The sequence below is a fragment of the Penicillium atrosanguineum genome (assembly GCF_028827265.1).
Source record: "Penicillium atrosanguineum strain IBT 20685 chromosome Unknown utg000003l_segment0_segment0, whole genome shotgun sequence".
Classification (NCBI taxonomy): Eukaryota; Fungi; Ascomycota; class Eurotiomycetes; order Eurotiales; family Aspergillaceae; genus Penicillium; species Penicillium atrosanguineum.
The window spans coordinates 3,752,241-3,778,537 of record NW_026623135.1 but is presented as its reverse complement, the minus strand read 5'-3'; the positions used below and the strand labels follow the sequence as shown (position 1 = coordinate 3,778,537).

The 26,297-nt window shown below is 53.0% G+C and overlaps 10 protein-coding genes across 10 annotated transcripts; 4 read left to right on the top strand and 6 right to left on the bottom strand.

Moving 5' to 3' along the window:
- Positions 1-13: 13 nt before the first annotated feature.
- N7443_004855 (uncharacterized protein) lies at positions 14-374 on the top strand (the record flags this gene model as incomplete). Its single annotated transcript, XM_056884911.1, has 3 exons — positions 14-154; positions 212-276; positions 329-374. 3 exons carry the CDS (start codon positions 14-16, stop codon positions 372-374), a joined length of 252 nt encoding a protein of 83 aa, XP_056743189.1.
- Positions 375-599: 225 nt separating this feature from the next.
- N7443_004854 (uncharacterized protein) lies at positions 600-2,292 on the bottom strand (the record flags this gene model as incomplete). Its single annotated transcript, XM_056884910.1, has 2 exons — positions 600-1,901; positions 1,954-2,292. 2 exons carry the CDS (start codon positions 2,290-2,292, stop codon positions 600-602), a joined length of 1,641 nt encoding a protein of 546 aa, XP_056743188.1.
- A 708-nt stretch (positions 2,293-3,000) lies between these two features.
- On the top strand, positions 3,001-4,624 carry N7443_004853 (cytochrome P450; the record flags this gene model as incomplete). The annotated part of the gene is made up of 2 exons (XM_056884909.1): positions 3,001-3,405; positions 3,467-4,624. 2 exons carry the CDS (start codon positions 3,001-3,003, stop codon positions 4,622-4,624), a joined length of 1,563 nt encoding a protein of 520 aa, XP_056743187.1.
- Positions 4,625-5,420: 796 nt separating this feature from the next.
- On the bottom strand, positions 5,421-6,923 carry egl3 (putative extracellular endoglucanase/cellulase; the record flags this gene model as incomplete). The annotated part of the gene is made up of 2 exons (XM_056884908.1): positions 5,421-6,733; positions 6,797-6,923. The coding sequence occupies 2 exons, from the start codon at positions 6,921-6,923 to the stop codon at positions 5,421-5,423; spliced, it is 1,440 nt and encodes a 479-aa protein (XP_056743186.1).
- Positions 6,924-7,966: 1,043 nt separating this feature from the next.
- N7443_004851 (NRDE family protein) lies at positions 7,967-8,975 on the bottom strand (the record flags this gene model as incomplete). The annotated part of the gene is made up of 2 exons (XM_056884907.1): positions 7,967-8,860; positions 8,910-8,975. 2 exons carry the CDS (start codon positions 8,973-8,975, stop codon positions 7,967-7,969), a joined length of 960 nt encoding a protein of 319 aa, XP_056743185.1.
- A 607-nt stretch (positions 8,976-9,582) lies between these two features.
- Positions 9,583-10,650, top strand: N7443_004850 (HVA22/TB2/DP1 family protein; the record flags this gene model as incomplete). Its single annotated transcript, XM_056884906.1, has 3 exons — positions 9,583-9,611; positions 9,677-9,826; positions 9,882-10,650. 3 exons carry the CDS (start codon positions 9,583-9,585, stop codon positions 10,648-10,650), a joined length of 948 nt encoding a protein of 315 aa, XP_056743184.1.
- A 1,127-nt stretch (positions 10,651-11,777) lies between these two features.
- N7443_004849 (putative eukaryotic translation initiation factor subunit eIF-4F) lies at positions 11,778-16,726 on the top strand (the record flags this gene model as incomplete). The annotated part of the gene is made up of 6 exons (XM_056884905.1): positions 11,778-12,381; positions 12,429-13,168; positions 13,261-15,742; positions 15,801-15,962; positions 16,018-16,061; positions 16,115-16,726. The coding sequence occupies 6 exons, from the start codon at positions 11,778-11,780 to the stop codon at positions 16,724-16,726; spliced, it is 4,644 nt and encodes a 1,547-aa protein (XP_056743183.1).
- A 768-nt stretch (positions 16,727-17,494) lies between these two features.
- On the bottom strand, positions 17,495-17,689 carry N7443_004848 (uncharacterized protein; the record flags this gene model as incomplete). The annotated part of the gene is made up of 1 exon (XM_056884904.1): positions 17,495-17,689. The coding sequence occupies one exon, from the start codon at positions 17,687-17,689 to the stop codon at positions 17,495-17,497; it is 195 nt and encodes a 64-aa protein (XP_056743182.1).
- A 1,737-nt stretch (positions 17,690-19,426) lies between these two features.
- N7443_004847 (universal stress protein) lies at positions 19,427-20,938 on the bottom strand (the record flags this gene model as incomplete). The annotated part of the gene is made up of 3 exons (XM_056884903.1): positions 19,427-20,134; positions 20,184-20,574; positions 20,631-20,938. The coding sequence occupies 3 exons, from the start codon at positions 20,936-20,938 to the stop codon at positions 19,427-19,429; spliced, it is 1,407 nt and encodes a 468-aa protein (XP_056743181.1).
- A 1,670-nt stretch (positions 20,939-22,608) lies between these two features.
- Positions 22,609-23,409, bottom strand: N7443_004846 (uncharacterized protein; the record flags this gene model as incomplete). Its single annotated transcript, XM_056884902.1, has 1 exon — positions 22,609-23,409. The coding sequence occupies one exon, from the start codon at positions 23,407-23,409 to the stop codon at positions 22,609-22,611; it is 801 nt and encodes a 266-aa protein (XP_056743180.1).
- Positions 23,410-26,297: the final 2,888 nt, after the last annotated feature.

Below are 26,297 nucleotides of genomic sequence, written 5' to 3'. Positions count from 1 at the left end.
AAATTTTTTCATCATGTTCAACTTCAACTTCTTCAAGTCCTCTACTGAGGCTGAGACTGCCAACGAGAACGGCTGGAACTCCAACACGGTTGCTATGCAGCAGCCTACCAGCCCTGCCGCTCCTTCTACCAACCAGCTCGTCTCCGAGCAGCCCGTACGTGATATCCCTTTTGACTTGCATTGTGTGGAACGTGACTAATGACCTCTTCAGGCTGGTCAGGAGCAAATGCAGATGCAGCTGCGCGGTGGTGGTGGCGGCGGCATGTGCTGTGGAATGTAAGTATTCGCTTTTATTGAGGTTTCCGGTACAGAGTCTCACATGTCACAGTTGTGCCGGTCTTGCCTGCTTCGAGTGCTGCGAGATCTGCTGTTAAACGCCCAGTACGATCGAACGGGGAGGAAAGGGAACACAAGATTGCGGTTGAATATCGGGCTTCTCACGAATCCGCTATAAACTAGGCTCGTAGTTCTCTGGTCGCATCACACGTCTTACACGATATACCCAATGAACAATTATGCAGAGATGGATTGCACTCTATGCGTTGATTCTGGTCATTTCTCATCGTATCTCATGGTATCGTAGCATTTCTGCTCTCTATTTAGGTAAACGGCCGTCTGTGGATAGCCGTCCGCAAAGCGGCATCTACGTTCCACAATTTAAATCCAGGAGCGCGGCCGAGGATTCGGAAATTGGCGAGAAGCACTGTCTCGGTCAGCGTATGCATCATTGGGAAGTTGGACGGAGGGCCTGACTCACGATCAAAGAAGCATTCAACGTCTAGGACATAAGTCGATTGGTTTAGATATTCAGTTCCGTTCATGTCAATTGGCGAGGTGCCTTCAGAGGACATGTAATAATGAGACGTCAATCCTTCCGGCGAGAACCCATATAGAACACCGACTGTAGTGGCTGGGACCTCCAGCCACAGTGACGAGCCATCTAGCATAACCCCATGGGATTCCAGATATCCTTGCACATCGTGACAATCGTACCATTCACCCTCCAGATCAAGTGAACGTAAACGATCCTTATCGTTCATCGCCCTCTCTGTTAACCCGATCGCATCTTGCAGATCCGGCTCCGCATCCCCACTCCAATCTTCATCCCAGTCTTGGATCCCACCACGCCGTAAGATCCGACTTAATCGTCGAAGGATCTTGCCAGGTCGCCGAAAGTTCACGGGGTAAACTGGCCGACCATCCGCTCCAATGCGTGGATAGTGTGTACCCGCACCACCGAGTGAGTAGAACGGCATTTTATTGGCTTCGAGCGAACCGCCAATCTCGCTTTGCAAGGTTCGCCGGATGCTGCGTCGTACTCCCGGCATGTCTTGAATGCATGGCATTAGTCCGAATATTCGGCTCATAAGGCTGGGGTCGGCATGTGGGTCTGTTAGCCAGCGGTATGTATGTTCCAAACAGAAGCGCTGGAGGCGTCTGGAGAGGTTAGATTCTTGATGGCTGTAGGTGTAGATGGTTGTTGGAGGGAAAAGACGGTTGAGCAGGGGAGATGGTGATCGTGCATATGGGCGTGTATATCGTGAGTTTGTCTTGTCATATTGATTCGTGTTGACGTTTTCGGTGTTTCTTCCAGTACGCGAGACGTGATACCCGAATATATCGCGAAGACTCGCCAAGCTGCGATCGGGCTGGGAATGCTCCCCAGAGATTGAGCGGGTCTTGTGGATTTCCGCCATCACTAATTGTCTGGCGCGAGTGAGGCTGTCGCCTTGCGACCCAACTGTAGTAAGAGCGTGGGTCTCTTGTTCGGCACCTAAAATATCTGCAACATTCTGCAAAGTCTGTTCAAGAACATCTACACGGGTTTTGAGCCCCTGGATAGTCGCCTCTTTCTTTTGTCGATACGTACGCTGTGCGCGACGGATCTGCAATCGCCGTCCCTGAAGGCCACAATCAGCACAAGTCTTTCCCAGTCGAGTTCCATTACAGTACCTCGATCGCAGCAGCATCTTTGGTAGTTTCCAGTCTAGGGCGGCCTCGTTTACGCATCGGGCGCTCCACGGGCGGGTCTCTGATCTCGGACGTTTCGGGCTTCTCCGATTCATTTGCTTCCTTCGCTTCCTTTAGGGATGGCCGTTTCGCGCGGACTCGTAAGCGCGGGCCCGAGTTACCCTCGGGCTCGATCGGGTCCTCCGAAACGACCGAGTCAGGGGTATCATGGCTTTGCGAGTTGACTATTTCGGGTTGAATGTGGTTTTGCGCTAGCTCCAGATAAGATCGTGCGGACAGCGTCTCCGATAGCGCGTGGTCTGATCGCGAATCGTCCGACATTCGCATTAGTTCGGATTGTAAATGAAACTGTGATATTATCCGGATAGAGTATAGTATGATAGGATACAATGAAGAGGGATATCCAAGTTTGGAGTTGGGGTTGATATTATCAAGCTGTTGAATAATCACGTTAATGCAGACCTCGGCAAACCCCCACTTTTCAGGGGCTCTGACCCAATCGTCAGGACGCCTGTCACTCGACGTTCGAGCTGCAGCTACCGGAAAGCTTTAATCATCCTGGAGGCGCACTTGAGGCCAAACTGCCAATAGCTGCGGGCCCTGCAGGGGCTCGGGGCTTGGGGCTTACTGTGGACACTGATGTGGCCGTTGTCTCCGCATACCGATTGATGCAGACTGCACTTACACCTTATACATGAGTTACATTAGATGTTCAGATCGTCGGAGATTTAACGAGTGGGTACCCACAGAGGAGAGAACACCGGCGACGCCGGTGTGCTAAACGACCCTGAACACCGGGCCATCCACACCGAGTAAAAGCGAGGGCGATCAGATCGGGTTAGGAATTACAAACAGAGCGAAGTCCGACGGATGAACGAACATGACCTCCGCTCTACCGCCCATTGGCCATCCATGGATCATCCTACCCTGCGAACATCTCCACCCTGGCACAGGCCTCGGCCTTGGTCACGACCACAGTTAAATATCCCTTGCTCCCCTCTCTGAGACGAGGAGCATCTTCGCGCCATCATGACTGCCAACTTCATCGTGGGGTTTGCGGCCGCTGCCGTGGTCCTGCAGATTATCCGCCTGGTGTTCGCCTCATGGCAACACTCGCGCAAGGCCAAGAGCTTGGGTTGTGGACGTCTGCCCAGTTTTCCGAGCAAGGATCCTCTTGGTATCGATAATCTGAAACAGACTCTCGCAGCAGACAAGGAAGGATTGGTACCCAAGTTGACTGAGAAGCGCGTTCAAATCATCAGTGAACGGGAAAACCGCTATGTCAGTACCTACAACATTTGCAACCTCGGTCGCAACCATGTCTTCACCATCGATCCCAAGAACATCCAGGCCCTCTTGGCTACTCAATTCAAGGATTTCGAGCTTGGGCAGGTCCGCCATGCGAGTATGCATCCCTTGTTGGGAACCGGTATTGTAAGTCACGTGTCTTGAAGTCGGTTAGTTCGGCCAAGTTTACATTGCTGACCTCGTCCAGTTCACGGCTGATGGCGAAGAATGGTCCCGCTCTCGCGGTCTGCTGCGTCCGCAGTTCACTAGAGATCAGATCAGTCAGTTGGACTTGGAGGAAGAGCATGTCAAGAAGGCTATGCAGGCTCTGCCCGTTGCGGCCAACGGTTGGACCGCTGCCACAGATATCCAGTCTATCTTCTTCCGTTTGACAATTGATTCGGCCACTGAGTTCTTGTTTGGCGAGAGTGTTGAAAGCCAGCTGGGTGCTATCAATGGCCTCCAGCGCCCCGAGGACTCCTTCGCCGCATACTTCGATAAGTCCCAGTGGGTCTGCGCTCAGCGATCTCGTTTCGAGAAGCTGGGCTTCCTCGTGAACAGCAAGGAGACGCGTCATTCCGATAAGCAGGTTCATGACTTCGTCGACAAGTTCGTTCACAAGGCCTTGCACTCCGTTGAAAACGAGAAGCCCGCCGACGAGGAGAAAGCCAACTACGTCTTCCTGGATGCCCTTGTGGCTGCAACTCGCGATCCCATCGAGCTCCGCTCGCAGCTGCTGAACATCCTGTTGGCCGGTCGTGATACCACCGCCTCGCTGCTCAGCTGGACTACCATGATGTTGGCCCGTAATCCCGAGGCATTCCGCAAGCTGCGCGAGACCATCATCTCCGAATTCGGCACCTACTCGTCTCCCCGCAACATTACCTTTGCCTCGCTCAAGTCCTGCCAAGATCTGCAGCACTGCATGAACGAGTCTCTCCGTCTGTTCCCCGTTGTCCCCTTCAACCGTCGTGCTGCCCTTCGTGACACCACCATCCCCCGCGGCGGTGGTCCAGACGGCCAGTCCCCCGTGTACGTTAAGAAGGGCCAGTCTGTCATCTATAGCACCCACGTCATGCATCGCCGCAAGGACTTCTGGGGTCCGGACGCCGACGAATTCAAACCCGAACGTTGGGTGAATCGTAAGGCTGGCTGGGAGTACATTCCCTTCAACGGCGGCCCGCGCATTTGCATTGGCCAGCAGTTCGCTCTCACCGAAGCCGGTTACGTCCTTGTTCGTCTGCTTCAGCGCTTCGACCAAATTGAGGATATCAACGCGGATCAGCCGATCCGCTGGGGCTTGACTTTGACTAGTTGCCCTAAGGATCTGGTGACTGTCCGTATGCACCAGGCGGGTGATGCTTAAACGTCTCCCTTCTTGGTACGGTACGGATAGGAAACCTGTTGGGCGATATTGTGAATGAATAGTCTGGACTTTTGCCTTTATTGTGGGCTTGGGAGGCTTGGAGGTGTCTTAATATGCGTGGTTTGCACGCACCAGTGTGGCGATTGGGCCTATGATATGACGATACGATCTAGTTACGTTCTTTTTCATACAAAATGTTAACTCTAATTTATGCATTCAACTTGAGTGTGAAGAGAAACCTAAATAACGAGTGATATACTATGTATTTTTAAGGTGTACGAAAGTGTAGGATAGCACCACAGGACCAAGTCCCAAAGCAGACATATGGTTCAATGGGAGCTTAGATACTTCATCTTAGTTCTTTTAAGCCTTTGAAAGATATTCTAGGTTTCTTGCAATTTCTAGAAGTTTTTCTTTCAGGATACCTGAACATCTTTCAATTCTTCTTCAAAGGTATGTCTGGAGTTTACCTTGGACACGGGTACCCGGTACTGGTTGACTGCGGAAATGGATCCCCTCTTCATCCAAAAGAAGATCATTTGCAGACAGGCTATCGTTGCATTTAACTAGGTCTTGATCTTTCTGATTGCTACGACCAAGGCTTTATTGATGAAGAAATGGATAAATGGATAGATAGCTGGCAGATGAAGAATAATTTTGATGATAAATGTAGTAGAATCGAAGTAAAAATATACAAGTACGGACCAAGTCCAAAGAAGTGTCAACCGATCTGAAAGTCTCCTCCTAAGCTCCCCAATACCCCAACGTAATCCAATAGACCACCAACACAGTTTGTTTAAACACACTGGTGGTAGTAAGGGTTCTGCTGGACGCAGGTGTAGGGGCTCTCGCAAGATGTAGCACCGGTCCAGTTCTTGCCACCGCACTGGTAGTAGTGTTGAGCTACGCTTCCGCTGGGAGTGCCAGTGACGCTGCTGGTAGGCGCAGCGGAGGCAACAGGCGAGGGAGACTGGATGCTGACCATGGTGGTAGGGGCGGAAGTGGGAACATAGGTGGAGACGGCAGAGGCGCTGGTCTCAACAGGCGCGGCAGACGTAGTAGAGGATTCAACAGCGCTGGACACCTGAACCTGGGTGTTGGGGGTGACGGTGGTTACGGCCTCAATGGTGGAGGTGGAAGTCTCGACGGCACTAACGGTGGAGGTGGACTTCTCGACGGCACTAGCGGTGGAGACGGACGCGGAGTCGCTCACAAAGTACTTCTCCAGGATGGGGAGGTAGGTTGAGTACGCAGGGCCGCTAGAAGGCTCCAAGCTGTACATGTAGCTTCCCCACCAGGGACCGGCACTCCACCATGAGGCGCCCATCCAGACGTCGGTGTTGTCGGACAAGTAGGAGAGCATGCCCTCAACGGCGGTCTCACAGACGGAGTTGACACCACCGGCAAACTCACCGATGATACCCTTCTTGCCGTTGTTCTTCAACCAGGTGGTGGCGGACTCAAGACGCTCCTTTCCAATGGTAGAGCTGACACATGTCTCGGAGGTACCAGAGCTATCGGAGTCGAGGTACTGGTGCATCTCGTAGACGATCTTGTCCTCGGTATCGGTCAAGCCGCTGAGGTTGTCGTTGGTGTTGGTCCAAGACCAGGCGCCGGAGTAGGCGTTACCCTCGACGAAGATGTACTGGCTGGTGGCGCCAGCAGCACGGATACCGTTGATGGCAGCCTGGTTGAGCTCCAGAACAAGGCTCTGTTCCATGTCGTGGTACTCATTGTTAGTATCGAAGATAACCTTCTCATTGTCGGCGAACTCGGCCGCAACGGTCTTCCACCAGCTCTGGAAGTTGGCGGTCGATTCGATGATACTGCCATCATATCTACCATAGTTATGGGGGTCAAGGACGGCATAGGCACCGCTGTCAGTGATGAAGTTAACGGTCTTCTTCAAAGCAGCTAGGTAGGTCGCATCGGGGGTGGCGGTGATGCTACCCTGGGTCAGACGCTCCATCAAGAAAGGAACTCGGAAGATGTTCATGCCCTTGTTGCGCAGGATCTCGATCTGGGAGGTCTCGGGCCAGGTGTAGTCGGTACCCAGGGTTCCGGGGAGGCTTGAGCCGAACTCAGCACCAGACTCGCTGACACCGACCCCTATCGTCTATTAGTCTTCCGTTTTATGCGTATAGATTGATAGGCATTCGTGGAAACACGTACAGGTGAAACCAGTAGACCGCTTCTTAACGTCGACACTTCGCTTGGAAGGAACGACCTCTCGGCCCTTAGGATAGGCACAGACCATGCTGGCAGCGCTGGCAGCGAGAACAACGTTGGTGAACTTCATCTTGAATAATAAAAGAGTGTGTGGGTTTCGAGTTTGTCGAGAAATGAATGAATGGAAGCAAAAAGAAAGGAAATATCAAGAACCAGTCTCGATGATTGTAAAGAAAGTATGGGTTGCCAACAGAAGAGAGTTCCGAGAAATTTGAAGTCTCTTATTATATAGCAAGTTCTGCAGCCTGGGACAGCCTGGGAGAGGGCGTCAATCAAGGCCATCTGGTGGGTTCTCGGTCTCGGGCTAACAGGCATCTGACACACGGAGTGGGTTCATCGTTCAAGGCCCCAAGAGAACAAGATCCTCGTACCGGTGCTTGACCTGTCACGGCCATAGTCCCGGTGAAGGCTGGTATGAAGCCATATTGCAGGGATGGATCTGTCTAGTGTTAGAGGATGAACGAGTGCGGGTATTCAGTAGGGATCGTTGGGCCACTAGGGCCGCCACGGGGTCTAGAACGGTCAAGCTATGTCTATAGCTTAATTTAATTTCCTACCAGATCTGTTGTGGCAGAGAATTAGTCGGGTTAGGCACCTCGTAGTTGGTGAGAAGGCGAGTTTTACTGGGGCGTGGAGTGGAGCCATCGACGCAGGGCTCTCAGGGGCTCAGGTTCATTTCCCTTTGCAATATGAACTCATATCACCAAGTTATAAGTGGAAAATCAAGTGGAAATTATTCCGGTGCGTAAAGCGCGCGAGTGGACTGGGCCTTTCCTTCTTGGGGTTGTGGCCGAGACCAAAAGCGCCGGGTAGATGGACTTGCTCAAGGTGAAACACGGCGGAGCGTTTCGCATGACGGCCGGTGAATACTCGCGCACTTGGCCTAATTGATGCAAAAATTCCTTTACAAACCGGCGCAGAAGGAGTCGATGAAATCGATGAAAGGGGAAATAAATAGATAGCATTGATGTCAATTACACCGATTGAGATGAACAGTGTCAGGGATAGGAACTAGGCTGGAGAAAAAAGTACACCATGACCCCGTCGTTGGAACCTTCTAACATGCAGGTCGTTACATCATCACGCATCATGTCTACTTTCATTAATGCCGTTTCAATGACCATTTGTGCTTGCCGTCTCGGGCTGAGCAGTAAATTCGATGCACTTGTCACCTTGTCCGGCGGGGACCGCGTTAGCTTGGTTGTCGTATAGTGTTCGCTCAAAGTACCGCACTCGTCCATTTGTCTGTGCCAGAAGGACAGTTTGTTTCTGCGTACCATAAAGTCCACTAAAAAACTTTGGGTCCATAAGGCCATTCGACGGCGGCTTCTTGGTTTCATCCTCGGTGCACGCTACAGCCACATCGGTCCCGATAACTGGAACAAATATACTCTTCGGTATGAATGGGATATAATCGTCGAGGCTACTCTCCTTCGGCAAGCGAGGCAGAGTATCGGTACTCAGCACCTGAAGTAGACGCTCCACCAGAGCATCCTCATCCTCCTGAGCCTGGACATGCTCTTTGATAGCCATTTCCATCAACTTCTCCCCTTCAATGATCTTCGGCCACGTTCGATCTCCAAAGTTGGTGTTGCTGAGCCCGAGAGTCTGGTTCTTCTCGGATGCCACCCAGATGATCTGCTCCATATCGCGAGAACGGTTGGAGACGATGGCCAAAGGCTCATTGATGTGACCGCACACGAGACTGAACCCGCCTACCTGCTTTGCTTCAGGACTAGCAACCATCGCCTGCACAAAGTCAAGTGTGGTCTGCTTTTCCGCGGGCGGGCTCGTCAACCAACTATTGACGATTTTCCCGCGACTGTGCCACCCAATAGCCTCGGAAGACTTTTGCTCACGGTAGTTGGTGAGCACTGCAACTTTGCCCTGTTTGGTGACTCCCATCCAGGTTCCGTGCTCGGATCGGGCTAAATCGCGTGACCCGAGGACAAAAGAAGATGGCTCCGGCCACCAGTCCGGCGACGAGGTCGGTCGATGAAGGAATTCCTTGGTACCGTCAGCTTGAGCCCATAGCGGATTCTATACCCATACATACATCTCTATTGTCGATGACGATTAATGAGTAGAGGGGGTGCGCGGTTGAGATCAGCGCGATGCACATTGTTGTAAGGTGGCCAAGTAAGGAGTATGCGGAGATGCGGGGAAGAGGGGGAATACGACCACGCCAGTTTCCAGTGTCAGGTGGTTCGGAAAATAGCACAAATATTCAAAGAAACTTGTATCATGAACAGAGCAGAGTGGCGGTTTGTTACAGATATGTTCGGGTTGATAAGGGTGATCGGGGCGCTCGGCATGCACGACACGCCATTCTAAATGACCACACGAAAGAGGTGGTGCGAGGCACTGCAAGACAGTCTTAAGCGATGAAAACAGCCGCGGTGAAGAGAACAAGGGAGAGTAAGGAGCCGCAGCGTTTAAACTCGCGTGACGTCAAGACGAGCCGTTGATCTCGTGTAGGTTTTTCTTGCCTCAGGCACCGAGGCACATTTCCAGCTGATATCTCTCTGATCTTCTACCCCTCTTCTGCTTCACTTCTTCACTTCTATAGAGATCGGGCTTTGAGTGTGATCTCTGAAAGACTGTGACGGAGCTTTGCAGTCCCACCCGTGCTGAATGGAGGCTGTTTCGCTTGTCTGCCTGATCCGATCTCCACCGCCGTTTCGTAATTCCTGAAGTTTGATCTCCTGACTCCTACACCCTCCACCAACATGTTCGGGATTATCGCGGACTTGATGTCGTAAGTCTGTCCTGGGCTAGAGCTCCCAGTGAACTGGATGGGCAATTAGAGCTAACTTGTTGTAGCTCGGTCATCACCATCCTCTTCCCGATCTTCGCCTCCTACAAGGCTCTCCGCACCTCCGACCCCTCACAACTTGCACCATGGCTGATGTACTGGGTGGTCTTGTCGGTCATTCTGCTGGCAGAATCCTGGACTGTGTTCATCGTCGGATGGTATGGACAGCTCATTTGCCTAGGACTAGACCGCAGCTAACCGCTATCTGTACAGGTTCCCCTTCTATAGCTGGATCCGCCTCTTTTTCATGTGCTACCTCGTCCTTCCCCAGACCCAGGGAGCCCGGCTGCTTTACCAAGACTATGTCGATCCGTTCTTGACACACCATGAGCGGGAGATTGAGGAGATAATTGGTCGCACTCATGAGCGAGCCAAAACTCTCGGCCTGCAGTATGTCTATAAGGCTTTCGATCTGGTCCGGGAGAAGTTGCTGGGCCTACCTGCTCATAGCCAGACACCCACTCCACCCTCAGGCCCGGCTGCTTACGCCCAGTCACTGCTGTCGCGGTTCAATCTGCCTTCGGCCGGAGCAGCCGCGAGCTCCAACGACTGGTACTCAGTACTCGGGTCAGCGTTGGGCTCGGTCACCTCGGCGGGCAAGTCTCGCGAGACACGTGAGGAAGAGCTATCGGCCAGCGGCACTCTTCTCCAGCGCAAGCTAGAAAACATGACCGGGCCCGAGAAAGAAAGCTATATAAACGTCCAGCGTGAGGCTCTTGATTTCTTGCGCTCGACTTTGGCGCGAGAGGAAAAGGCTATGGGCCGTGACGAACCCGATACGGATGACCTGGCCTACGGACCTCCGCTGCGAAAGAACCGCAGCGATAACAGCTTCGACGTGATCGACAACGAAGATCTCGGAAGCAGAGCCTCACGTCAGACCAGCGGGAAATGGGCCGGCTGGCTGGGCACCGAGCATGACTCGTCCGGCTCATCAGGCACCGACTATGCCGCCCGGACAACAGGCTACGATCGCTACTAAGGGAGGCATACGTGATTCGGGTGGTAGAGATCGAAAGAAAAACTAGACGCTGGCTCTTTGAATGTACTTGACGGAGTTTACGGGAATGGAGATTTTGCTGTGCATTAGCGTGACCCGGTAGTCCGTACTTTGACCAAACATGTCCGAGATATACAGGATTTGACAGGTTTCGGGTAAAGATCCCCGATTCCGTCCGGGAGAATGCTGCAGCAGAACCTTCTGCAAGGCGCGGAAGTCGGGGCAGATCGCAAGAATGCATATCCCTTGTATAATAACTTGATAGTAAGTAGACTAAGGGGGAAGGAAGACATCCCTAGAGTCATACAAGGTACCTGATCAGCTGGGCATGACCGTTAGTTCATGGCTCAGTGACTGTTCGCTCCGAATAGAGGCGTTGAGGTCGTTTCCATAATGACTTGGTGGCAACGGGGAAACCGTGCGGGATGTGGATTCCTTGGACGATCCACACAAGATTGTTAGCATCGGCATCGTTCTCTTGAATATCATCTTTGGCCCAGGTGTCCCGACTGTTGCGAAGTCATAGCCTTGCATTTATAGAATCTAACCTGTAATCCTGAATAAAAGAATAACTCGATGTTCATCTCTCTCTCACTTGCCGATGTAATGGGTGGCGGAGCTAAGAATCTTTCTCTGTAGATAGTACCAACTTCCCCCCTTCCTCCCCTTCCCTTCCCTTTTCTTTTTCTTTTCTTTTTCCCTTCTTTCAACCCTCCCAACAAACCCGTAATCCCATCTCCGTTGGGTTACTCATTAAATCGGTAAGTTGGGCTCGAGTGCCTGTTGCGCCGTGCTTCCACAAACCCCCGTCAATTTTTCCCACCGAACACAACTTTTTTTCCTTGGAATTTTTCTCCTTCCACAACCCACAACACCTTCAATCAAAAACACTCTTGTGGACCACACGCTGCATTCTTTCGCTGCGTAGCTGGTCGTTGTGTGTCGAATTATTCTTTCGGCCACTCCTTTTTGGATTTTTTATTAATCGAATCCCCGTGCAGATTCCAGGTTTGGATGCGGCCTTGATTGAGCCCCAGCCAACCCTTGACATCACTGTCACCTCTCCAAAAAACCCTCTCTACGCACACGACGTGGACACTACCTGTCTAATGACATCGAACCCTCCTCAGTCGGGCGTTCAAAAAGGACAGAGCACCGCTACTACCTCCCCTTCGCCCGCCTCCAACACCCCCCTGGCCGCGACTGCTTCGGCGCCGTCCAGGTCCTACGCCAACGCCACGAAGAAGTCCGCGACGGACTCGATCGCCGCTCCCGTCACCGTGGGTGGCTCGGCGCAACATGGGAAGTCGACTTCCGTGTCTCCTGTGAACGGCAAACCCATGCAAAACCAACAGACCCAGCAGGCAGCTTCGGGTGTCACCATCGTGAATGGCGCCCCGACTGCTCCTGCTGCTTCCCAGGGCGACCACTCGCGCAAGCCCTCCGTGACTATCACTTCGGCTGGCACCTCGGGCTACATCCCTAACGGCGGTCCCGCCAGTCGTCCCAACAGCCTTCAGTTCGGGTTCGCCAACCAACAGAGCTCGCCCAACATGGGAAACCCTGCGCTTGCCTCCAGTCAGTCGCAATCCGGCCTGAATGCTCCGTCTGCGAACCCGCGTGTCACTTCGCCTCAGACTTCTCCCTCCCCGATCCCACAGCCCGCCTCCAGCGGTGGCCGCCCCCCCTCCCTCGACCTATCAGGCAGGAAATGTGCCCAACTTTGGCAGCTTTGGAGAGTCTGGTGATAACAACGTAAGCCCTGTCCCCTGTTCCTCTTGCTGTGAATACTTTTTTTCGTCGAAACATTGGGTGTGCGCGTGGTGGCGTCTCGCGCGAGTATGTGCGGGACGCGACCGCGCCAAAGCTTGCCCCAGGACCCCCACGTTTTAACTCGTCGCTCACACTGTTTCTTTCAACTCCACAGGCTCCTCTCGGTCCCGGTCCTCAGCACCTTCGTCGCGAATCTTCCCAGTCGACCCACAGCGATATGAGCAACCATATGGGCTCTGGCCCTGGACGTGGTGGCTACCCTCACCAGGGCGGCCGTGGTCGTGGATATTCTCAGTCTAACTACCAGGGACAGCCCTACTCGCCCGGCCCTACCTTCCGCCCTACTCCCAACCAGCCTCGCGGTGGTCACAACATGGGCCCTCAGTTCCACGGCCCGAACCAGGGTCGCCCGATGGGCTTCCCCAACTCGCCGCACCAGGCAAACCGCAGTCCCGCGCTCGCCAATGCGCATCCCAACCCCACTACCCCCCAGATGAACGCTGTTCCCATGCACATGCCGCCCCAGGGCTACGGCTATAACCCGAACATGGGTCCCCAAATGGTAACTACACCCTCTCATCCTTTTTCTCAGCGCGGGCGTCGCAATTTCAACAGAGGCCGCCGAAACACCTCGATCCCTTATGGATTTGATACCCGAAATGGTGCCGGTAATGGCACGGGCTACCCCCCAGTGATGCCCCAACCTACCCCCCAAACTATACCCCCAGTACCCATGCTCCTGACCCGAATACCAATCTGAATTTTGCACCCGAAACGGGCGACTTTGAACGATATCTAACATGGATGAAAACCACTCAGGGCTACCCTCCTTACGATCCTACCTACGGTTACGGATACCCTACCGGCTACATGGCTCCCCAGGGACAGTATATGGCTCCTCCCTCGCCTCAACCCCGTGCCGGTCTGCCGTACAACCCCCAGGCCGCCGGATTCATGCAGGGCCAGTATCCCGTTCAGCCACCGCCGCAGTCGACTCCTCTCTCGCGCACGCCCTCTCAGATGTCTACTGACCGTCCTGGGTCAAGCCTTGGTCAACCCGCTCCGGGTACCCCAGGTGCTACTCACGCTCACACCGGTAGCAGAACTTCTAACAGCCCTGCGCCGAACAAGCCCAACTTCATCATTCCCGCGAAAAAGAGCGCCATTGTCATCAAGGATCCCAGCGGTGCTGTCAAGACTTTCGAGAAGACCCCCGCCTCCCCGGCTCGCGCCACACCCTCTCCTGTTAAGATCTCCACGCCTCCCACATCGACGCCGCCTCCCCGAACCGCTAGCGCCGCTGATCACTCTCGCACCGAGAGTAAGGTCGCTAGCAGCAAGACCGACGAGGAGAAGAAACAGGAGTTGAAGGACGCTGTTCGCCAGAAGATCCAGGAGGATGAGGCTGCCCAGAAGCGCCAGGCTGAGGAAGCTGCTCGCAAGAGCGCCGAGGATACCAAGGCTGCTGAGCCCAAGAAGGATGATGCCGCTGAGTCTGCTCGTGCTGCTATGGAGGACTTGAGCCTGAAGGAGAAGGCTGCCCCTGTTGAACGGGCCGCCCCTGCTGAGAAGGCCATTCCTGCTGAGAAGGCTGCCCCGGTTGCGAAGGCTGTCCCCGCTGAGAAGGCTGCACCTGCTGAGCAGCCCAAGAAGGCCGCTGCTCCCCCTCCTCCCGCCGATGAGGAAGAGATCGACTTCGATGCTATTGAGCGTGAGATGGCCGAGATTGAGGCCAAGGAGCGTGCTGCGGAGGAAGACTACAACCGCAAGAAGCAGGAGAAGAAGGAGGCTGCCGAGCGCAAGGAGCGCGAAGACCGCGAGAACTATGAGGCGAACATGAAGAAGGCCGAGCGGGAGGCTGAGGAGCGTGAGCTCGCCCGCGAGGCAGCTCGTGCCAAGGGCGAGACCGTCAACGATGAGTCCAAGGATCTCTTTGCATCTCTGAAGACGGGCGGCTTCGGTGCCACCGAGAGCTCTACCCCCGGCGACAGTGGTGCTGCCACTCCTGTTTCATCTGACATGTCTATGGGTCCCCCGGCTAAGCCCGCCAGTGCCACTGGCAAGAAGCCTGTTGGTCTGAAGCTCGACACCCCCAAGCCCACCGAGCCCCTTCAGCCCAGTGCTGCCATGAAGTCTCTTCAGAACGCCAAGTATCTGGAAGACCTCAGCAAGGTCACATACCCCTCCGCCTTTACCCCCCCGGACGCTGCTTTGAACGCCTCTTCTCCCGTCGGCCGTAAGTTCCACTACGACCGTGACTTCTTGCTTCAGTTCCAGGCTATCTTCAAGGATAAAATCTCCGTTGACTGGGATTCTCGTGTCCGTGAGACTGTTGGTGACAGTGACTCCTCTGCTCGCCCCCAATCTGCTCGCACCCCCAGCATGGGTGGCCGCTCCAACTCCCGTAGCGCCATGGGAACCTTCCCCGGCTCGATGGGTCAGTTTGGCCAGCCCGGAAACCGCCACAGCATGCCTCCCGTCAACTCCGGCATGGGTCGTGGTGGCTTCCCCGGTAGCTTCCCCGGTGGCCCTGGCATGCGTGGCATGGGTACTCCCTCCATAAGCCGCAGTGCCTCTGGCGTGGGTGGCCCCATGTCTCCCCGGAATGTCTCCAGCAAGGGCCGCAATGCCTCCAAGGCCAAGCACGGTGACAAGAAGGAGCATGAGCACAACAAGTCCATGCCTCTCACTGCTGGTATGGATCTGAAGGCTCTCGAGATCTCCACCACTGGTTGGAAGCCCCGCAGCATCGGTCAAGCTTCCGCTGCCGGCCCTGCTCCTGGTGGCGAAGGCTACCTCGCTCCTGATGTCGTGCAGCGTAAGGTCAAGTCTCATTTGAACAAGATGACACCTGAGAAGTTCGACCGTATTGCCGATCAGATTCTCGAGATCGTTTCTCAATCAAAGGACGAGTCCGATGGCCGCACCCTCCGCCAATGCATCCAGTTGGTGTTCGAGAAGGCTACCGATGAAGCCCACTGGGCGCCTATGTATGCCAAGTTCTGCAAGCGTATGCTTGAGAGCATGAGTTTGGACATCAAGGATGAGAACATCCGCGACAAGAATGGAAACGTTGTTGCTGGTGGCAATCTCTTCCGCAAGTACCTGCTCAACCGTTGTCAGGAGGAGTTCGAGCGCGGTTGGAAGCTCAACCTGCCCGAGAAGCCTGAGGGTGTTACTGAGGAGATCGCCATGCTGTCCGACGAGTACTACGTTGCTGCTGCTGCTAAGCGTCGTGGCCTTGGTCTCGTCAAGTTCATTGGTGAGCTTTACAAGCTGGGCATGTTGACTGAGCGTATCAGTAAGTTCTTATCGTTCTATTTGCAAGGAGTTCACGGATTGCTAATTTTTTCCTTCAGTGCACGAGTGTGTTAAGAAGCTGGTTGACTATGAGGGTATGCCCGATGAGGCAGAGGTTGAGTCTTTGACCTCTCTTCTGCGCACCATCGGTTCCTCTCTAGATGCTTCCGAGCGTGGCCACGCTATGATGGATGCTTACTTCGCCCGTATTAACCTTATGGGTATGTCGGCTCTCCCTATAAATACATCTGTAAACAACACTAACACAACTTCTAGTTGAAACACCTAATCTTCCTAGCCGTCTGCGTTTCATGCTTTTGGTATGTCAACTTCTACATTGGATGCTTGCTCTCAAAACTAACGAGTCCTCCAGGATGTCATTGATCTTCGTGCCAAGCGCTGGGCTTCTAAGGATGCCGACAAGGGTCCCAAGACCATTACACAAATTCGCGAGGAGGCCGCTCGCGCCCAGCAAGAGGCTGAGGCGGAGCGCCAGCGCCAGCAAGCTAACCGCGGCGGCGGTGGCCGTCCCCAGATGGGACGTGGTGATGCTCGCGGATTCAGCTATGGAGGCCACCAGGCACCCCCGCCCGACTACGCCTCCAGCAAGGTTGGTAGTGACGACCTTCGCCGTCTCCGCGCTACCCGCAGCAACACCAACCAGAGCACTCCCTTCGGCTCCAGCCTCCTCGGCTCGCGCAGCAGCAGTGGCCGCAAGAACCTGGGTCCCGGCGGCAGCCTAGTCCGCGGCAGCGACGATAGTGCCGCCAGCAGCCGCAGTGGCACTCCCGCTGGCAAGAAGGAGGACAAGGATGCCTCCTCTTCTATGAACGCTTTCAGCGCCCTTGCTGCACTGGAAGACCGCGATAACATGGCCACCTCCCCGCCTTCAAACCCTACCTCCCCGGCTCTTACCAAGTCGCAGCCCGCCACTGAGCGTCGGCCCTCAAAAACCCCGTCGAAGGATGACGAGAACGCAGCATAGATTCTTTAGGAGTAATGATCAACGTTTTCCATTTCTCTTGGTTCAACAAAAGATTTCCCTTCTTCTCGTTTTGCATGTTCTTCCATCTTGCTCCCATCACTGCGCCTGTTTCTAATGTCGAAAGTCCCCGTCCTTGCATCTTCCGACTGGTCGGGTTTTTACCGCGGGACTTTTTTCTTCCTCGTCTCTTTTTTTTTGACGATTCATAGTGTACAATCTTCACATCTTTTTCTATTCTTCTTCTTTCCACTTACTTTCCCGTTCTTGCCTAATACGGGGTCGAGAAGGAGATGTACTGCGTAGGGTTGTGCTACGGGGCTATGGGTTCTTTTGTTGTTGAGCTGGATTTTCTACGGCCTGCGCGTGGCTCTGTATGAGGAGAGGAGAGGAATGGACGCAGTTGCCCGATATTTTCTCTCTGTTCCGGTCGTTAAATACCCGAGGTCTAGATGGGAGTCTGATGGATGCTTTGATTCATTCCCTGTATATGTGTAAACACTTGCTCAAGCATCTTAAACGAAATTCCAAGCTCTCGACCAATGTCCGAAGTAGATACATCACATGATTGCCGTTGCCCTTGGGTAGTGAATCCATCTTGGGACGTGACAGAAGCTTAATCACCCCCGTGGAAGCACGCACCCTCGCTGAGAGGCAAAGTGATGATTCATTTTCCCGCCTTCAACTATTTTCCCAGCCGTACCTTGCAGCCAAGCTTTGGTTCATGTAAACCACCCAAGCTCCATGGAAGGTGCCGCACCCCGGACGACACTAAGCTTCCCACGCTACGCCAGAGATGATCGTGCCCTCTAGCCAATTGTCTTCTCTGCTGAGCAGCGCGGCAGAGGTGGCGTCAACTCCCACTTCAACACCATGGTTACGAACAGCAAATCGAGTGATAGTCGCGATCGGGCTCGCGCTAAGCACAAGCTGCCTCGCAATGCGCATACACACCAAGATTGTCATAATGAAAAAGTTCTGGTGGGACGATGGTCCGTTATCTCTATTCTCCTCTGCGACTGTATCGGCTTTTCCGGATGGATCATTAACACGAGTTTATGGGCTAGTGTGCATTATTGTTGCCTGGGTAAGGCGAGCAGTCACAATCGCAGGGAGCTTGAATAACTTATCAGCCGTCTGAAGATGTTCTCTGTTGGCACCCAAGCAACCATACTGTGTAAGTCCACTAAGCAAATAAAGACGCATTGAGTTAATTCGAACCCTTTCATTAGATGGCTATGCCCACGGTGGCATCGGATACCACATATTTGACTTGTCTCCGGCAACTATAGAAATTCTACAAAAGGTATCAAGTTCATGCCATGATCTCTCTTCCAAGATTCCAGAGAAGTCAAGACTAATTCAGGCTCTATCAATGCGCAAAGGTCGTCCTAGCAGCAGCAGTGATCTATATCCCCTCCCTCGCATTCGCAAAACTCGCCTTACTTATGCTCTACTACCGACTCCTCAACACTGTCCAAGCCTGGGTTTATACAATCTACCTCGTCGCCTTCATTATCTCCGGGTACAGCCTCGCACTGGCCCTAGCTCTTATTTTCGCATGCAGTCCGATTCAGAAAGGTTGGGATCTTACAATCACCTCGGGCTCATGTATCAGTCGACCAGGCATATACCTCGCAACAGCAATCACAAATACTGTCAGCGATTTGGTTCTGATCTTAATCCCCGTGAATATCGTCTGGGGGCTTCGGATACGGCTTATTCAGAAACTAGGAGTCATCTTCATGTTTGGATTAGGGTGTCTGTATGGAATTTCCCTTGGGCCGATTTATGTGGCCGATCTCCATCCCTTGCTATGAACTAGCATGCTGATTTGAGACGTGAAGGACCATCGTCACGAGTATCCTACGATTAGCCACTTTGTGGCCTCTGGTGACATCACAAGATATCTCGTACAAAATTTCTCTTGCTAGCATATTCATGTAAGCTCTGATTGGAAGCCTGGTAACTTTCTTGGATGAATCACTAAGGAGAAATGAAAATTTTCATAGCAACATCGAAGCCAATTTTATCATTTTATGTGGCTCTCTTCCCTACCTCCGCCAATTTTCTCGCCACTACTTTTGGAAACGGCCTCCTGGTCGCTGGATCAAAGGGCATTTGAAAGCGTCCTGGTCCACTCCTAGCTCTACGTCAGTGAGGAACGGTCGAGATGAGCGGTTTGCCGACTCTCGTCATCATCCTGACGAAGAAGAGCTTTGATGTTGTGCCGTAACAAGAAAACAGCATTCGAATGGGCAACTTCTCCCACGAAGTCAGGATCTGGCTCTATGACTTGTTAACTATAATTCAAACATCATAATTTATATTAATGAAGTACTTCTTTAGTGCCGTTCTATCTGAAACGTCGAGGTATAGTACTTGACTGTGTTCTACATATACCCTTGAACCGTAGACGTCCAAGATGCCTGAAATAGAAGTATAGGTACTGAAAGGAGATGATAGGAGTGTAGGCTCGGCTGGCTGAGATGGAATACCAAAAATGCATTTCGGCGTCAATTTCATACGTCCTCACAATCTATTTGTAAAGAGAGACAGAAAGAGTGTCAAAGGATGGGGACGTGTAGGGGTATGTTGCGCGCTGGTGGGGTATATGGGCCAGAGTTGGGTGCCCTGGCGCTGTACAAATGCAATTGCTCAGGTGTGAAATGATCGGTCGTTCAATTGTCCTCGGCTTTTTCATCATTGTTCTTCGGCACTTTTCTCGTCGGTGTCGTTGGAGACTTCGATCGTTGGGATCGAGACGGGGTTTGCAGGTGATTCTTCGGGTGGTGGCGCTGCGGAGTCGATGTCGGGTCCTTTGGAGGTTGATTCTGTATCGTCGGACGATTCTTCGCTTGTCTCATCGAGAGCTTCAGGAATGAGTAGATGTCCTGGTCTCTCCGTGTCTTCGCTAAGACTGATGCTCTCCTCTGAACTGGCAGGGCTGCCGATAAGAGGGCTCCTCATAACCACTGCATCAAGTGAGTGGGGAACTGGAGAAGTAGAATCGGAGTCGTCATGGCTAAGACTGCTTCGATCCGAGACAGAAAGAGAGCTGCGCGAGTGGGCATGAGAGTAGGATGCTGGAAGGCCGAGCGCTTCGGCAACGGCAGCCTCCTCGTCGGGAAGTTTAGAAACTCCATCCTCTGTGCTGGAACTGGCGTCGAAAATGCGGCTACCTCGCTGCTCGCTGAGATTGAGAATCTGGTTGTAGCTCTTGCGTGTGGGATCTGCGCGACGCTTCTTTTTCTTCTTCTCGCGCTTGGGTGATGGGCGTACCACGATGACCGGAATAGGTGACTGCTGCAGACAGTATTTGGAGACAGAGCCAGGCAGGAGACTGTGAACGCCCTTCAAGTTGCGCCCGCGGGTACCGACCACGAGCATGGCGGGCTCGTATATACGGATCTGGGTCTGTTAGACGAATGCTCAAATATAGGATATTGGCCAATCTTACCATCCGCTGAATAATATCCTCCACTTTCCCGACCACCAGTTCCAGGACCAAGCTGATCGCTTTCTCGTCCTGGCTATTCTTCTGAATCACCTGCTCGAACAGCCTCTTTGCCTCCTGGCGGTACTTGCCCTCCTCAATGCCTGCATCACTAGCCATGCGCGAGTCTTTCTCTACCGCACGAAGACACACGATCTCGTCGCCATCATCGACAAGTTCATCGAGTAGCCACTCAAGGGCGAACTCTGAGTAATCATTTTGATCCGTGCCCACCAGGAACGACCGGCTTCGCCGAGTACTCTGATACCCCTTATGTTTGTAGTTGAGCGTCAAGGAAAAGTCCGGCGCATCGGGGTTGTCGAAAGTGTTGAAGGAGACGCCCCGTTCATAGGTCCTACAACCAATCAGCATAAAAAAAAATCCATATTGCACCTCTGGGGAAAAACGTACTTTGGCGGCGGCGGTGAAGGACCTCGACCCGCTTGCGCAGACCGCTGGTCTCTCTCTGCTTCTTCCCTGGGCGACGTATCTCCATGGGATACCCGCTTTTCCAGCGGTCGACTAGGCAGCTGCGACTCTGCAGCGGCCACTTGGAACTGGATCGACCTTCGTCGGGGCCTGCCATTCTTCGGGTTGTCTTCAAAAGAGATATTGCGCTTGTGCTTGGACCCTGCGGCTGCAGACTTTGACAAACTCTGACTGGATTCCGGACGCTCCTCGGACTCGAACGAGGGCTTTGGCGAAGGCGGTGCTGACATGTTTGCGCTGAAGGAGGGAAACCCGATCTACCGGGTTGGAATCGGCCAGGGATATGTGTCTCGTGGAAGAAGAGGTGGATGTCGTTTTGAGAGTGATCTCGTGGTGCGTGGGGTTATTGACCCTCCGGGGATGCGACTGTGTTTCTGTTTCTCGTATATAGTCGTGCTGTGGAACAGGGATCGGGCACGATGCTAATGCTTCAGCCGGGAGGCACGCAATGATGGTATTTGCTCAGTCACGCATATCCTTCAAATTGATGACTTCAACATGAAGGAGCTCATGGTTTGGACGTGTGGCTCTCGGATGTCGAAAAGTAAGGCATCACTCTTGTGGGGAGGGCAGCTGTGACGCTTGCAGCGAGGGGCTCATCCTGAAAGCGCAGGCGGTGAAGGGTTATCGATAGCATGTTCGCCGCCCGAACATTCAGGTGTCATATTGGTTACACAGTCTTGGAGGGCTTTGTGTGTATTTTACCTGTGGCTGTTTGGTATTGCATTGGGGATCGAAGAGAACATTCGAAGGTTCCACGATTTCGTAGAATCTTCGGTAATAGCCTATCCGACAACCCGTCTGTTCTATGTAACTATCTGCGCGGTTCAACTCGGGCCGACAAGGGCCTTATAACCCATTCGGGAAATACAACCCTATGGACTCTCCCAGGGTCCGGATACCCCAGAGCTTCAAGAAATATGCATCTGACAATGCATCTGACACTCTCCGTTCCGAAGGTCAGCTGGACAGACAGCAGATAACCGTATATCGAGCCAGAAAATAGGTTTGCAGATCCCGGGCCTTTCCTGGTAACGCAATCTCCATCTCAACGCCAAGTGCTCCATACCCCGTCTATCTATACCAGAGATAGTTACCACCACCTTAGTCTTCCTCTAGATCATGACTAGTCAACGATATTGACTTAGCCCAGATCCAATTATTGAATTCCCCCTCCCCAGGTGCCCCTGATGCACACAGATCATATCCCCTGTAAGCCTGAGCATCTCCACCCAGCAAACCCTTCACGACACTAGTCACCCGAAGCGGAGCCCGCTATGCCGACTTAGCCGCGATGATCGGAGACTATCGCCCACTTTGGCGTGGATCTATCCACCAGCGGTGAAGCCCCGCGAGCACATCAGCGCCGAACTAAGCTGCCACTGCGCTCAGGGCGCTGTCCTGCAGGCCGATCGACCGGTCACATGCACCGTTGGAGGTGTGTGGTTGGCAGTGAATGGTCAATCGGGGACTGCTAGATACAGCTACAGCTACACTTGGGCCTACGTGCTTCCCAAGGTTGGATTGTGTACAGGTACAAGGAAGATGTCAAGTTTGAACTGTTTTTAATGGTATATTTGGTGTTTTGCTATATACAAGTTTCGGTCGGGTTTCCAATTTTCCCCGCCTTGGGTACAGTCTGGACCCGTCCACCTGTGGATGGGGAGAGCTGCCCGACATAGTAATCGTGAGATGAGATGCAAAGTAGAGTGGTGTATAAAGTGCCATGTGCGATGGGGTGTCGCAAGAACGCCGAAAAACAGAAAATGTAGAAGGAGAAAAAAGCTATGCGTCGCTCCAGTCATCGTTCGTAAAGCGTCAGGGTATCACAAGAGTCAAAAACATTTCGTGGGTGGTATACAAGAGAGAGATGCAGAATGGTGGGTCAAGGCAGGCGAGATCAGTATGCCTCGATCATTGTGCTCTCTTGTGAAACGTAGAACCCTGACTCGAACAGATGGGCCTGGGAGCCTTCCAACGGGTTGGTGGTGGCGGATGCCTCTTTCTCGTCAAATGCCTCGAGAGTGGGTTCGTCCGGAGAGGGCGGCGTAGCCTCGTCCTCGGAGCTGTCGTCCAGGTCGGCGAGCAGCTCAGGTGGTGATTGCCGGGATGGGGAACGAGTCAAGCTCAACTCCCCCAGATCCTCGGCGTCGTCATATTCGAAATCAGAGTCGGTGTCGTCCTCCTCTTCCAGGAGGGGCTCAATGGGTGCCACGGGCGATGGTGCCCGACAGCGAACGGGAGTGTTGATGACAAAGTCGCTCTCGTCGAAGTCAGAATCGTCCTCGTCACTGTCACTGAGGTCCGAATCAAGATCGGAAGCATCCTCATGCTCGTAGTCTTCGGGCTCCTCGACCACGGTCGAGGTAGAGGCCCATTGAATGTGTCGAGGCTCTTCCTGGGATGCCTTGGAGGCACCGCTGACGGTCTGGTTGAACCAGCGTTCTTGCTCGCGCTCAGCGTCAGCGAGATCAAGCATCAGAGAATCAAGGAGGTTGGCGTGGCCGACTAGCAGGCGCAAGTCGTGATCCGCCCGCGAAGCCTCACGAGTGAGCTTCTTGCGGGCGGTATGGGCGAGGTAGTAAGTTTGTGTGATGCTCATCTTCTTCTGTTGACGTCTTCGGGTGAGGGAATCAAAGTAGGGGGAAGCGGCGGAGGAGAAGGAGGAATCCTCGGGGTGTGCGAGTGTGAGGGAATCCATGGCGTTGAGGTGCTTATGAGCTCAATTGAAAATGACTCGTTCTGCCAAGGTGGTGACTCAATACCGTGATCATCCAGTCACAGGTGGCTATGGCGCGAGGCGGTGTACCCAAGGTGCTTGGGTGTTTCAAAGGTACTCAAATAGGAACAAGGGTGGTAAGAGGCTCAAGTTAAGTCGTGTTAAGAGTTTCAGACCTTGGGGTTGTATTGTTATACTGGAGATCAGAAGTGTAACACGGGGGACGAAGCGGATTATAAAACATGATGCTTGGCTTATTATTCTTTTTTTTTTCATTCCCGTGTACCCGTCTAAAGTCCGGGTCCCGATCGGAGCGCGAAGATCCCCACCGATTTTATGCGTGGATCCACCGAGCCCGAATATCCGCTGAATAATTTGATTTTTTTCTACGTAGTCTTTTCCTCTTTCGTCCTTTTTGCCTAATTTTTATTTTCCAACGGACTCTACTCAGCCAGGGATGCCTTGCGCCTCACACCGCTATCTAGCTCGTATTGCTAGATATGGTTATGCAGAGAGTCGCCTATTCGTTACCTGTTACCTCTCTAACTCTAAAACCTATCCCCGCTTGTTAATACCGTTATGCTTGTAAATCCATAAACCCTTTTACCTCCCGTCACCGTGAGTCACCTTATGTCCGTTCTTCCGTTTCTCGCTGTTCGGCATAGACCCTGGACCCACCATGGATGACCAATTCGGCCGGAGCCGTTTCTTTTTCTTAAACCGGTCATTCATTTTCTATTCGATTACTCAACTCAACCTTCCTCAGGTTTCCAAGGTCTGTTCTTTAATTCGCATAATCCCGCGCCGTACTTTCCTCAGCTGGTGATTTCCAATCACTATATACTTTAGTTCATGATCACATCACCGCCCTCTTGGGACCAGATGACAAGATGACAATTACCATGTCGTGATTTCTGCTCGGACCTTCATTCCGTAATCGTACTCTGTATTACATGCGGCTGCAATGTTATCCAAGGCTATCGCGCTGCCTATAGGCTTGGCTCTTGGCCGCATTCCCCAGAGTCATAGTCCTGTAATCCTTGTGGCTGCGCAGGCTGACATGAGGCAGCGCAGTTTCTCGAGACACGTACCACCCCTCCCCCGCCTCGCTCCTTGCAGCCTAAGAAGCGAGAAGCGAGTAACGAGGGAATTCAGCCCCATCCTTTGGGGGCCACACCTGGAATGCTCGTGTCTTGCGCCTGAAGTTAGCTGGAATGTCGAATTGGATGCCCAGAATGGCTAAACCCAGGAGCCTTGGCTAAACCTGAGAGCCTTGGGAGCCCCCCTAGTCCTATTCTGGTGTCCTTGTGCCCTGGTGGATTGTTTCTCGCAGCATATTCCCTTTGCAGCCCAATGTCAACTTGCGTTCCCCACCGGTGCCAAAGTTGGCCCGGCAGCCCTACGGTGATCACCGAAACACGATTCATGCCTCGAGTAACTCATTTAGAATATCGTATTCCGGCCGAAAATGGCCACATACCTGTCTAGGCAATAATTGAACGCCTTTATCGACATCACTCATCCAGACCCATCATGGGTCATCCAAGGCCCAGAACAAAGGCCCGCCGGGTGAGAGCTCTTGGAATGACCTCAGAAGCTGGAGTTAGCAGTGGCTCGTATCTTGCACCCAATTCAAATTCAATCTCCATGGTAGCTTGAGCAACTCGGGCCATTCACGGGCGCACCCAGAATCGCGAGGCTCGGCGTTTACTTCTTCGTCTCCGAGGCCGATCCACCCTGACAGCTCGATGACATCAAGACCATCAAGACCCTCTTGGTCGCGGAGATACGCATCTATACTTAGTTTGAAATATCGACAAATAGTGGTGATGGCATCTGTATAGAGTTCTGGATTATTGATAGAGATTTCTAATCGGTCGCGAGGCCCTCACGCGTGAAGCACAGAAAGGAAAAGAGCATTGATGCCTTACCTCTGGTGTCACCATTAGCTAAGCGGCCCCGGATGTCTGAGGAACGCCTGAGGAACGCACAACGCATTGTCCATCTCATTTTCGAGTCAAATAAGCTCATGCACAGTCACCTGTGATCACCTGCTTCAAAATCCCCGACATGTCCATCAAAAACAATTCATCCGAGTACCGGACCAAGGTGAGTCAACAGAAAACCCGGAGCCTCGGGCGATCCTCGAACGGAACCTGACAACTCCGACGCCGACTTGCCGTTTACTCCGGAACCGTGGGTCATCCTAGCCGCACACGCACAACTTTTATGTAGAATCCTTGATGGACTCTACTCCTAATCCACGTGCATCCTGTCCAGGTATCTGCCGTATTCCGGAATGGCATGGGTTCAAGCATGCGCAGGAGCATGATCCAAGAGCATAACATTGCTCGATGCGGGGCGTGTCATGTGGCTCTCCCTGTCTTTCCTTGATAATCCGAGTTTCTTTATCACCGGACTTGGTGCATGTCCTGATGTGCATTGAGCATATGCTAGCTAGCGGGTGAGGTTAAACAATTGAGACAGGGATGAAACCCCCCTGCTGAATGTTGTGCGATGATGACACTGCTAGACATTCAATGTTCCGGGCTAAGGTGCTGACTCGATCGTGTGATAGCCTCAGATGAGGCTGATAATTTGCCCAATCGGGGTCCCGAATGCACCTGAGGTCGCACAGTCCTGATTCTTTCCCAAGTAGTTTATTAGTTATACTTAATTGGGGCGTTTCAGGAATTATCTGTCAATCAAGCAACTTGTATTGTACATACCTAATCGTCAATCTATAGATTAGCCAGATCGAGGCACAGACATCCAGAGGGTCAAGGCTCTCCCTCGGAGATATATATAAAGGTGAATGTGCCCACCGGTGGATCGTGGCTGTCGATCTCCAGGGGCAAGTGGATTCCTGG